Genomic DNA, 11,403 nt, shown 5'->3' on the forward strand with positions numbered 1-11,403 from the left:
GCTGTTAATAGAGGGTGAGCAGGCTTAGGGTCAGCAGGCTAAGACCCAAGGCACATGTACAACTATACTAGTTCGGGAGGGAAGGGGAAATGGAGGATGCTCTGGTCTGGAGCTGGGGAATGAAAGGAAATCCTGACTGCTCTCCCTGCTGCTGAGATCTGCTTTTGTCCTTTAGCAGGGAGCCTACTGCTTTGGCCTGCAAGATGCTTGACGACTGGTTTTGCAGGGCCAGTATGCCCTGCCCTCCAGGGATCTTCCCAACCCTATGTGGATACTTCACTGGTCTGTGGGCTGGACCCAGGCCCTGCATTCGCACCCCTGCTCCCTGGGAAGGATCCGTGCTGCAAGCCGGGGGGCTATACTACGATTGTCAGATCTATATCCTTTAGAGCCACGGGGTGGGGCGATGGGACTCTACTTTAGGGACTTGCTTTGGAGCGATGGTTTAAAGACAATTCTTGCCAAAGCTGGGAACTGGCGGTCCTAAAGTTGGCTGTGTTTCCATGGTGTCGGCGGCGGAGCCGAGGGGGCGGGTTCACGCAAGCGCCGAGGAAGAGGGTAGGTGGAGTCTGAGTGTGGGTGCGCAGGCGCCCTGAGAGACAGTGAAGCCGGCGGCCGGTGGCCGGGCGGGACCAACAAAGATGGCGGCGGCCCCTGCGGTGGGAGAGATCTGGGCACTAGCTGCGGCTAAAGCTGCAGCCGGGCCCGCAGGGGCGCTGCACGAGGGTAGTAGGGGGTGGCCCTGAGCTGGGGCCTGGCCCCGGCTGGCCTCCCCCGCCGCCTCACCCGGGGACAGGTACGGTCCGGGGCGTTATGGCGTGGGGGTGCCGAGGGAAGACTGTTCCAGACCCGAGAGATCGCCCACCCCAAAGGCAGAGACGCTGGGGGCCCGGCAGGCCTGCGAGAACTGGGCTGGAGGGACCAGCATCCATGGATCGTGTAGAATATGCCGCTGGACCCCGTAGCCAATCAGCAGCCTCGGCCTTTCTGCCCTCGAGGGGGGCGGACCCGGTTGAAACCTCCTGTGGTGGGAGACGTGCAGAGATTAGGGGTCAGGGAGTTAGTTCGTCCTCCCTCCCCGCCACAGCCCCTGAGCCCCGACACCACTTTGGAGCTCAGAGGTGGGGGAGGGAGTGATTCGCAAGTAACCTTTTTAGTGTGCTTCATTTGCAGCCAGGAGGGGCAGGGGTTTGAGAATGGAATGCTGTCCTTGGGGCTGTTATACTTGCATCCACACCGCTATTTGACCAGAGGTCCCAAGTGACCCAGAGCACATCCCACTTGACTAGGCAGGTATGGGGGAACCTTCATGAGCACCTAGATTATAAAGAGAGCCAAGATAGGAACTATCTATCATTGGCTCTCCAGTAAAGCAGTATTCTGTAGGAAGGGCGTGAGGAATGTAGAAAGAGTTAAAGCCCTGCCTGCTATCATTCATTTACTCAATGGCTACTTAGTGTTTACTTTGTACCAAACACTATACTAGGCACTGGGGATACAATGATTGATATGATAGACATGGTTCCTGCCCTCCATGCATGTAGCTAGTATGGCAGCCTAGGTTCCCACCTCCCTCCATATCCAAACGCTGATCGTCTCTTCTCCTCCCAGGTCCAGCCTGTGGTGTCCACAATGCCCCAGGCTTCTGAGCACCGCCTGGGACGGACCCGAGAGCCACCTCTTAATGTCCAGCACCGAGTGGGATCCAAGCTACCATTTGCTCCCAGGGCCCGGAGCAAGGAGCGCCGAAACCCAGCCCCTGGGCCGAACCCTATGTTACGACCTCTGCCTCCTAGGCCAGCTCCCCCTGAGGAACGGCTCAAGAAACTGGAGCTGGGACGGGGACGGACCTCAGGCCCTCGTCCCAGAGGCCCGCTTCGGGCAGATCATGGAGTTCCCCTGCCTGGCTCACCACCCCCAACTGTGGCTCTGCCTCTCCCATCAAGGACCAACCTAGCCCGTTCCAAGTCTGTGAGCAGTGGGGACTTGCGTCCAATGGGGATTGCCTTGGGAGGGCACCGCGGCACTGGAGAGCTAGGGGCTGCACTGAGCCGCTTGGCTCTCCGGCCTGAGCCACCCACTTTGAGACGTAGCACCTCTCTCCGCCGCCTTGGGGGCTTTCCTGGGCCACCCACCTTGCTCAGCATACGGACAGAGCCCCCTACTTCCCATGGCTCCTTCCACGTGATATCTGCCCGGCCCTCTGAACCTTTCTACTCCAATGACAAGATGGTGAGGACTTGCCAGCACACGCCTTCCATGCCCATGTTCCTCCATGCCTCCAGCTTTCTTGCCATCATATGGCTTTCCTTTCCCCTTTTTGCCAAGTTCCTTTTTCACCCCTTCATTTCAGTGGTTTGGACTTACCTCTCCCTTATTTAAGTACCCTTAAGCCTCATAGACCCTTTCCAGGGTTGTCTGTGACTGCCCAGAATGGTGTGCCATTTCAGTCCCCAAGGAATAAACCATTTGGAATTCTTTGGGTCCCCAGGCCCTTACCTTCCCTTGCTGTACCTTCTCTCCTAGGATGCTGCCTAGGCCTAATTAATCTCTGGAGCTGAAGAGGGGCGGGCTCAGAACATCTGAGCTCATGTGGTTGCCCATTTCCCAAGCTAAGTGAGCTAGGCTGATTGCAGTTGGAGCCGTCAGGAGAGGGTGCAGGAAGGGGCCACGGGTGCAGGAGGGGGCCTTGGGGGTAGCAAGGTGGGGGTGGGGAGCAGCTGGGCAACCATGCCAGTGCTTGGGGAGTTGCCCCAGGAGCTGCATCGCCGGCTAGCTGGGCAGAGGAGTAAGTGGGGAACAGGTGGGACAGCCATGGCTGAGTCCGTGGTACACTCAGCTGTGATAGGCTTACTGCTCATGGCCACTGAGGTAGGGAGACCCTAATACCCAGTGACGGAAAAAGTGTAGAGTTTGGGGGTGAAGGATGGGGTGGGGAAGGCAGTGGGCAGCATGCTGTCGAAAGGTTAAAGTGCCACGTGGGATATATGGGAACGTGCTGACTGTACTCTGACCTTCCAGGCTCATCACACACTGCTTCTGGGCTCTGGTCATGTTGGCCTCCGAAACCTGGGGAACACGGTGAGAGCCATTCTCCTGTCTTTCCTAACAGGAATGTGAACTGGTGTTGGGGGCAGGCATGGCGAGGGAAACTTGGGGAAGGACAGCACTGCAGTTCTCCTAAGGCTTCCTAGGCACTGGTCTGGGGAGGTAATGGCGCTGTCTTTACTGCTCCCCAGTGCTTCCTGAATGCTGTGCTACAGTGTTTGAGCAGCACTCGGCCTCTTCGGGACTTCTGTCTGCGAAGGGACTTCCGGCAAGAGGTGCCCGGAGGGGGCCGAGCCCAAGAGCTCACTGAAGGTGGGGCAACAACTCCTGCTCCCTTCTTTCAAGTCCTCTTTTCCCCAGACCCTTGTAGGTCCATCTGCCAGTGCCAGTGGCCCCAACCCTGAGAGCTGGCAGTTGTATCTGTTTTTCCCAGTGCCTGATTTCCTAGAGGTTGTTTTCCACCCTCTAAGCCTCCTCTTGCTTCCCTCTTCTACTCAATAACCGTTGTTTCCCTTCCCCACTCCCACCCTAATAGCCTTTGCAGATGTGATTGGTGCCCTGTGGCACCCTGACTCCTGCGAAGCTGTGAATCCTACTCGATTCCGAGCTGTCTTCCAGAAATACGTTCCTTCCTTCTCTGGATACAGGTGGGAGAGCTGGAGGGTATGGGATTTCTCTCTGGCCTTGTCTGGGGGTAGGGCCAAGCAGCATCATTCTGAGCCTTGAGACACTCTTCATCCAGGAAGTGGGGACAGATGTCTGGGCAGGGGTTAGTGACTGTGGACTAGGCAGGGGTCAGTTGCCCATGTTCTTTGTCTGACTGCAGCCAGCAGGATGCCCAAGAGTTTCTGAAGCTCCTCATGGAGCGGCTACACCTCGAAATCAACCGACGAGGCCGCCGGGCTCCGCCAGTCCTGGCCAATAGTCCAGCTCCCTCCCAACCCCGCCGTGGAGGGGCTCTGCTAGAAGAACCTGAGTTAAGGTAAGGTTGCCCCCCTCCTTTTTCTCCGCAGTAGTTTATCAGCAGCATTCATCCTTCACAGAAGTGAGCTAGTCAAGATTGAGGATGTAGGGTCCAAGGAAGTACTTAGCTCAGAAAATGGTTTGAGAAGCAGTGCAGAAGTAGGAAGAAGGCAGGAGGAGGAGGGAGGCTGAGGGGCACAGATGGAGGCAAAGATAGTGCTATGGCTGTCACTGTATTGACAGAGGAGGGGATAATTAATTTACAAGGTACCTAAGGGGTCTGAAGCCAGGTGGAGGAAGATGGCATGTTCTTCCCTTGTCAACATTGCTTTCTTTTCCTCTCACCTTGGATTTCCCCGGAAAGTCCTCTGAAGCATTACTCCTTCGTCTCTTTCTTGAAATTTAGAGAAGGAGCTGGGGTATGGGTGGGGTACAGGGCTCTGTGGATCATTTCAGTGGTGTCGGGGGTGCCCAGTGTTCCTGCTGTCTCATGGGTGCTCCCCACTTCCCTTGATCTGTCCTAGCGATGACGACCGAGCCAACCTAATGTGGAAGCGTTACCTGGAGCGAGAGGACAGCAAGATTGTGGGTATGGAACGAGACAAAGTGATGGGGAAAGTTAGTGTGCAGGGGGTGCGGGCTTGGCAGAAAAAAATCCATCCTCTCCAGGGGTGTGGGAATAAGGCTAGATGACGAAAATGTGGAGAAGTTGTGAGGGGTTTGTGAGGAGTGTCGGTGGTGGGAAAGGAAGGGTCAGGCAAACGGGTGGGAAGAGATGGGAATCCAAGAAAGCATCTCAGGCATCCCACAATGACTGTTTCTCCTGCCCCTTTGCTTCTATCTAGACCTGTTTGTGGGCCAGTTGAAAAGTTGTCTCAAGTGCCAGGCCTGTGGGTATCGCTCCACGACCTTCGAGGTTTTTTGTGACCTGTCCCTGCCCATCCCCAAGGTGGGATTCCAGAAGATTCCAGGGGTGGATGGGACATGGGTTCTGTGACCCAACCCTACCCACCCCCAGTGTGGGAGGGAACCCTGTGGGTCTCTGGAGCAGAAATGAAGCTTGGATTAATTGAGAAAAGTTGGAAAAGGAAATTCAGAACATGCTGACCCTTCACTCCCCTTTCCCCCCAGAAAGGATTTGCCGGGGGCAAGGTGTCTCTGCGGGATTGTTTCAGCCTTTTCACCAAGGAAGAAGAGCTAGAATCGGAGAATGCCCCAGTATGTGTGGGTTCACAAGGGATATAGTATGGGTGGGAGACCTGGGGGGGCTCCATATGGGTAAAAGGGGTTGCATGATGCCTTAGTATGAAGAATAACACTTATATGTCTGGGTTTGTGTAGGAGTTTCAGATATGTCCTGGGATTCCCAGGGCAAAGGGCAGTGGCCCAGAGGATACAGAAGTAATAGGGAGCATAGTAAATTTGTCTGTGAGTCAGGGTGTCAGAAAAGCCAACTGAGGTGAGGAGCACGTTAACCTTATAATATTATTTGACATTTACTCAGGTGTGTGACCAATGTCGGCAGAAAACACGAAGTACCAAAAAGTTGACAGTACAAAGATTCCCCCGAATCCTCGTGCTCCGTATCCTAATGTTCAAATTCTTATTTCTCCCATTCATTCTTTTTCCTCATTCCTCATGTTTGCAGAGGCTGGACATTTGGGAATTCAGTTTTCCTTAGGAAAAGCCTGCCACTCCACCTTTCCCTACCAAGCTCCCCATGTGTGTTCAGGGAGGGGAGTGGACAACATTCAATTCCTCAGCCCCCCTCAGAGGCACTCTGCCTCCCAAATTCTCCTTAACCAGAGCTTAGATCTTAATCGATTTTCCGCCTCCCGAGGCTCCATCAAGAAAAGTTCAGTAGGTGTAGACTTCCCGCTGCAGCGACTGAGCCTAGGGGACTTTGCCAGTGACAAAGCCGGTGAGTCTTGTAGGGAAGGTCCTGAGGAGCTCCCATGAAGGGGAGGGAGAGAGTGGGAGTGGGGCACAGCTCTGACTATAGATTTTGGTCATCTCTAACCCCGAAGGAAGCCCCGTATATCAGCTGTATGCCCTTTGCAACCACTCGGGCAGTGTCCACTATGGCCACTACACAGCCCTGTGCCGGTGCCAGACTGGTTGGCATGTCTACAATGACTCTCGGTGAGAATAGCCTCCTATTCAACTCCTGCCCCATTCCCGCTGCAGCCCTGATACCTTTCCCTAATACGAAGCCCCAGGAGAGCACAGTGCCTGGTAAAAGGTGGGCGGTGGGTGGGTGTGTGTGTGGGTATGGGGGCGTCTTTCCTGATCACTACCGGGATGCTGTGAGGTTGATCATGTGGGGAGGGGGGGAATATGCAGGAATGATCACACCTCCTTCCCCATCTCCCTTCTTCCTAGTGTCTCCCCTGTCAGTGAAAACCAGGTGGCATCCAGTGAGGGCTACGTGCTGTTCTACCAACTGATGCAGGAGCCACCCCGGTGCCTGTGACATCCCCTTTAAGCCCTGGCACCTGTGAAACCCTTTCAACACCCTCAAGCCCCCAGGCTCCTCATTTACCTCAGAGACGTCTATTTTTGTGTCTTTTTAATCGGGGAGGGGGGAGGGGGTGGTTTTACCTCCCATTATTTTTTTTATTAAAAAATATCCTCCACCTGGAGGCTCCCGTCTCCCAGGCCCCATGTACAGAGCTCCCCAGGCCCCTGCCCGTGTACAGCCCCCAGACCCTCTACAGTCTCACTTTTTTTTGTAAATAAATTTATTAAGAAAAAATGATGTCCTTATTTGTATTTGTGCTTAAGGGGGGGTGGAGATACAGAACTAGGCCGAATTGGAGTCTTCCTGGGACTCAGTTCCCTCTCTGAACAGATGGGGGCGCGCTCAAAGCCGTGGGGGTGGGAGTGGGGATAGAGGGGCCGGACCAGGACACATTGATGCCAAGGTTTGACCACGCAGTGGTGGTTTACATTGGGAGGAAAAGGGAAGGCGAGCTTGAGACTCGTGAAGCTGTAAGGAAGCCTGGAGCTAGAGTGCAGGCACTGGGTAGACGGGTTTTGCCGGCGTAGGGGGCTGCCCCCTCGAGAGCGAGGTGCCCAAGGACCCCTGTTGATAAACACGGTACGTTGCCGGGCCGCCCTAACTCCCGTAGGTCCAGGCTGTTGCTAACATCAAGGAGCTGTTTATGGAGCCACCTCCCCACGGACCAGCCTCCAGTGTCCCTATCTACTCTCCCTACAACCAAAGCTCATGAGGCCCTCCCTCCAGGGTTCTCAGCCTAGCTGGGCCTGGGAAGCTCGAGCTGGGGAATGCTAACCAGCACGCAGCTCTCGCCGCTCCAGCCTTGAGGGGAAGTCAGTGATGGATATAGCTGCTCTCTCCCACCTGGCATCGAACCGGTTAACTAACCTCCAGCTCCACAGAGCAGCCTTCTGCAGGGGCCAACCCTACGCCTTTGCGGGAGGAGGAGCCGCTGCCGGTTCAGTGTTTTCATTGGTGAGTGTGATCGGGGCCTTTCAGGACCCACCAATCCAGGAGCAGGAAGGTAAGGTCAGGCGTGTGCCGCCAGAATAGAGTGGACGGAGAGTCGGAGAGACCGAAAAACTGGGGTGGGGGGGTGGTGGAGGCAGAGGACTGAAACTCTAGGCCTAGTGGGGGCGGGCGGGAGGGAAAGCGCTTCAGAAGACAGGCGGCAGGTCGGAGCCCAGAGCCCTGCGCTAGCAGATAGCGTGGGTGTGGCCCTTATCCACCTCCCAGCCCCCGCACCCGGGACGCCGGCGGCGTGATGTGTTGAGACCTCTGTCTCCTCCTTTCCCCTCATTTTTCTCGTTCCTCTCGTGGGTGAGTCCTAGGCCCCGGGCGGGGACCTCACAGTTCCACCACCCCATCCGCGGGCTCTGCCTTAGTTTCCCCTAAAGCAGCGAATGGCCGGGGGTGGAACGCGGAACCCGCAGGTCTTCTGGAGAGCAGGGTGCTTCTGGTCAGCCTGTCCGTATCGCCTCCACACCCGCAGGCTTCACCATGGGCCGGACCGTGGTCGTGCTGGGCGGAGGGATCAGCGGCTTGGCCGCTAGTTACCACCTGAGCCGGGCCCCTTGTCCCCCCAAGGTGAGTGCCCCCCGCTCCGTGCCAGAGGGAGCCTCCTTTAATACTCTCCCATTTCCAGCAAGAGGGAATGCGCCGCCCCATTCCCCTCCTGACCCTTTACGCCGCGGCCGCGGCCGCGGCTATAGGCTGCAGTGTCTCCCTCTTGTCCCCAGGTGGTCTTGGTGGAGGGCAGCGAGCGCCTGGGAGGCTGGATCCGCTCGGTACGAGGCCCAGATGGTGCTGTCTTTGAACTTGGACCTCGAGGAATTCGGCCGGCGGGAGTCCTGGGAGCCCGGACCCTGCTCATGGTGAGGGGCTTGTGGAATGCCTAGGAGAGGTTGTGGAGGGACCTTCACTAGAGTATAGAGTGAAGGGGAGCAAGTAGATTTGGTGGTCAGTCCTTTCCTTAGTTTATGCTCTTTCTGAGGACGTGTGGAGCAGGTTTCCGAGCTTGGCTTGGACTCAGAAGTGTTGCCTGTCCGGGGAGACCATGCAGCTGCCCAGAACAGGTTCCTGTATGTAGGTGGCGCCCTGCACGCCCTGCCCTCTGGCATCAGGTAATGCTACCACCTCCTTACTGCCATTCTTCTCCTCTGCCTCCATCCTCACATCCCTTCCATTTCCTCATCTTCCAGTTTGTCAGCCCTCCCAGCAAAAGGGGCCAAATGAATGGAAATGACCCCCTGGAGCTGGGGGGTTAAATCAGAGCTCCCTCTTCACTGTGCCTTCCTCCATGCAGGGGGCTACTCCGCCCTTCACCTCCCTTCTCCAAACCTCTGTTTTGGGCTGGGCTGAAGGAGTTGACTACGCCCCGGGGCAAAGACCCTGATGAGACTGTGCACAGTTTCGCCGAGCGCCGCCTTGGTCCTGAGGTAACACCGCCCAGAAGCCCCCAAATCCCGTCCCTCCTAAACCAGCTGCAGATCCCCATACTCGCACCTCCCAGTAGGGCCTTTTCTGTATCATCTGAAAATGCCCTCTTCTCTTCATACCCAGTAGCCCCCCAGACTCAGTGTTGGGGGTGAATGCCTTCACTTCCTTTCCATCTTTCTGTAATAGTGAGACTGCTTTCCAACCAAACCCCACCCCACCTCACCCCTATTCTCTGCCAAGCAGGGACAGTGGAAATTAGTGCAGCTTATTCCTTGGCCTCTCAATCCCAGTCTCACCCTTAAGGTGGCGTCTCTAGCCATGGACAGTCTTTGCCGTGGAGTGTTTGCAGGCAACAGCCGTGAGCTCAGCATGAGGTCCTGCTTTCCCAGTCTCTTCCAAGCTGAGCAAACCCATCGTTCCATATTACTGGGGCTGCTGCTGGGGGCAGGTGAGGGGGGAGTTGGTTCAAGGGTTGAAGATATTAAGGACTGCCAGAGTGAAGGACTGGAAGCAAGGGGTGCTATTTTAATGATTCTTCTCTGCTTCCTCCTCTGCAGGGCAGGGCCCACAGCCAGACTCAGCACTTATTCGCCAGGCTCGGGCTGAGCGCTGGAGCCAGTGGTCACTCCGTGGAGGGCTGGAGACATTGCCTCAGGCCCTTAACACCCACCTGACTAGTAGGGGTGTCAGTGTTCTCAGAGGCCAGCCAGTCTGTGGGCTCAGCCTCCAAGCAGAAGGGTGCTGGAAGGTAGGAGAGCCCCCTGGAGTGTAATGAACCTGTCTGTTAGAGTTTCCAACTTTGTCTAAACGCTTTAGCCAGCAGGACTGGAGTTTCTCCTTGTTCTCCTGTCCTAGAAGCTATTTAAATATGGGCTACTCCACGTTCCTAGGCCTTATTTGGGGACCTTCCTCCAAGACCTGTTTGATCCAAACCTGTGGCTAGAATATATATAAGTGGCTCCCAGCTAGGGGAAAGAACCACTGAGCTCCACTAAACATTTCAGAGTGGCCCACTGGCTTTTGTCTGGCCCACTTCCTGGAGTAATGGGGGGATGATTTTTGTGCTGACTACTTAGTCTCTTCATCCTGAGTCAGCACCCAGTCTCTCTCCTGCCTGGGAAACTAAGGCAAAATTCCCGTGACCTCTGTGTCTTTTAAACGTTTTCTTCCTCTCAGGTGTCTCTAGGGGACAGCAACCTGGAGGCTGACCACATTATTAGTGCCATTCCAGCTTCAGGTAATGTGGTAGTCACCCTCTCCTTCTCCAACCAGGTTGAGGCGACGTAGCTCCTTTCTGGGCCAACAGGAGCATGCCATGCCCCTGAACTGGTCAGCCCTGTGGGAGTCTAATCCCAAGGAGGGTTGGTAAAGTTGTAGTGTGAATGCCTCCTGAGGCAGGCCTCTGCCTGCTCTCCTCCAGCGCTCAGCAAGCTGCTCCCTGCTGAGGCTGCACCTCTGGCTCGTGCTCTGAGTACCATCACTGCTGTGTCTGTGGCTGTGGTGAATCTACAGTACCGAGGAGCTCGTCTGCCTGTCCAGGTGTGACACAGAAGAAGGGGAGACGTGGGCTCAACTGGAACTCTCCCCTCCTGACCCAGTCTCTTCCTTTTCTCCAGGGATTTGGACATCTGGTGCCATCCTCAGAAGACCCAGGCATCCTGGGAATCGTGTATGACTCAGTTGCTTTCCCTGAGCAGGATGGGAGCCCCCCTGGCCTCAGAGTGACTGTGAGAGAAGGCAGCTTTGCTTAGTGGGGGTTTCCCAAGGGCTCCTCTGTGCCCCGGTGTAGTAAGGCCAGGCTGGTCAGTGCCGTATTCCCTCCTTAGGTGATGTTGGGAGGTTCCTGGTTACAGACATTAGAAGCCAGGGGCAGTGTCTTATCTCAGGAGCTGTTCCAAAAGGAGGCAGAGAAAGCAGCTGCCACTCAGTTAGGACTGAAGGAGCCACCAAGTCACTGCTTGGTCCATCTACACAAGGTAAACACTCCTCAGCTACCCACTGGAGGCAGGGACTGGTACATTTGTCATTGTCTACCCAGGCCTGGGACATCAGTAATAATCTTTCCCTGTATCCCCTTTTCTCTCCCCAGAACTGTATCCCCCAGTATACTTTAGGCCACTGGCAAAAATTGGGTAAGTTGGGAAAGCAGCTGGGCTGAGAAGAGCCATGAAAATAGACCCCTAGCTGTAACATTCCTTTTATCTTTTCCTCCCAGAGTCAGCTACCCAATTCCTGGCTGCTCAGAAGCTGCCTTTGACTCTGGCCGGAGCCTCGTACGAGGGGGTTGCTGTCAATGATTGTATAGAGAGTGGGCGCCAGGCAGCAGCCCGTGTCCTGGGCACAGAACCTAACAGTTGATCCTCAAACCCCACTTCTTCCTGCCTCTGCTGACAGGGACTCTCTCACCCATGAAAATAAAAGTTGCTGGAGCTTGGCTTGGTCTGGCTGTTCTG

At 55.7% G+C, this 11,403-nt stretch overlaps 2 protein-coding genes across 10 annotated transcripts; both read left to right on the top strand.

Annotated features, from left to right (window-relative positions):
• Nucleotides 1-80: 80 nt before the first annotated feature.
• Nucleotides 81-6,766, top strand: USP21 (ubiquitin specific peptidase 21). Of its 2 annotated transcripts, XM_036861375.1 has the most exons (13): nucleotides 81-796; nucleotides 1,612-2,232; nucleotides 3,022-3,081; nucleotides 3,240-3,360; nucleotides 3,584-3,695; nucleotides 3,875-4,030; nucleotides 4,536-4,600; nucleotides 4,857-4,960; nucleotides 5,143-5,229; nucleotides 5,516-5,594; nucleotides 5,825-5,932; nucleotides 6,039-6,153; nucleotides 6,394-6,766. In XM_036861375.1, exons 2-13 carry the CDS (start codon nucleotides 1,633-1,635, stop codon nucleotides 6,482-6,484), a joined length of 1,698 nt encoding a protein of 565 aa, XP_036717270.1. In that variant the 5' UTR covers nucleotides 81-796; nucleotides 1,612-1,632; the 3' UTR covers nucleotides 6,485-6,766. The 2 variants fall into 2 exon arrangements, with proteins under 2 accessions (XP_036717270.1, XP_036717277.1); XM_036861382.1 differs by lacking the exon at nucleotides 6,039-6,153 and having other exon boundaries at nucleotides 6,394-6,720.
• Nucleotides 6,767-6,932: 166 nt separating this feature from the next.
• PPOX (protoporphyrinogen oxidase) lies at nucleotides 6,933-11,384 on the top strand. Of its 8 annotated transcripts, none has more exons than XM_036834713.1 (13): nucleotides 6,933-7,486; nucleotides 8,004-8,098; nucleotides 8,251-8,385; nucleotides 8,516-8,634; nucleotides 8,817-8,949; nucleotides 9,254-9,398; nucleotides 9,508-9,698; nucleotides 10,127-10,187; nucleotides 10,371-10,489; nucleotides 10,567-10,677; nucleotides 10,777-10,926; nucleotides 11,040-11,082; nucleotides 11,166-11,384. In XM_036834713.1, exons 2-13 carry the CDS (start codon nucleotides 8,012-8,014, stop codon nucleotides 11,306-11,308), a joined length of 1,437 nt encoding a protein of 478 aa, XP_036690608.1. In that variant the 5' UTR covers nucleotides 6,933-7,486; nucleotides 8,004-8,011; the 3' UTR covers nucleotides 11,309-11,384. The 8 variants fall into 8 exon arrangements, with proteins under 8 accessions (XP_036690608.1, XP_036690619.1, XP_036690629.1 ...); XM_036834724.1 differs by lacking the exon at nucleotides 6,933-7,486 and adding an exon at nucleotides 7,612-7,831 and having other exon boundaries at nucleotides 8,519-8,634; XM_036834703.1 differs by lacking the exon at nucleotides 6,933-7,486 and adding an exon at nucleotides 7,635-7,831.
• The last annotated feature ends 19 nt before the right edge of the window (nucleotides 11,385-11,403 follow it).

Source organism: Balaenoptera musculus, chromosome 1 (assembly GCF_009873245.2).
Source record: "Balaenoptera musculus isolate JJ_BM4_2016_0621 chromosome 1, mBalMus1.pri.v3, whole genome shotgun sequence".
NCBI lineage: Eukaryota > Metazoa > Chordata > Mammalia > Artiodactyla > Balaenopteridae > Balaenoptera > Balaenoptera musculus.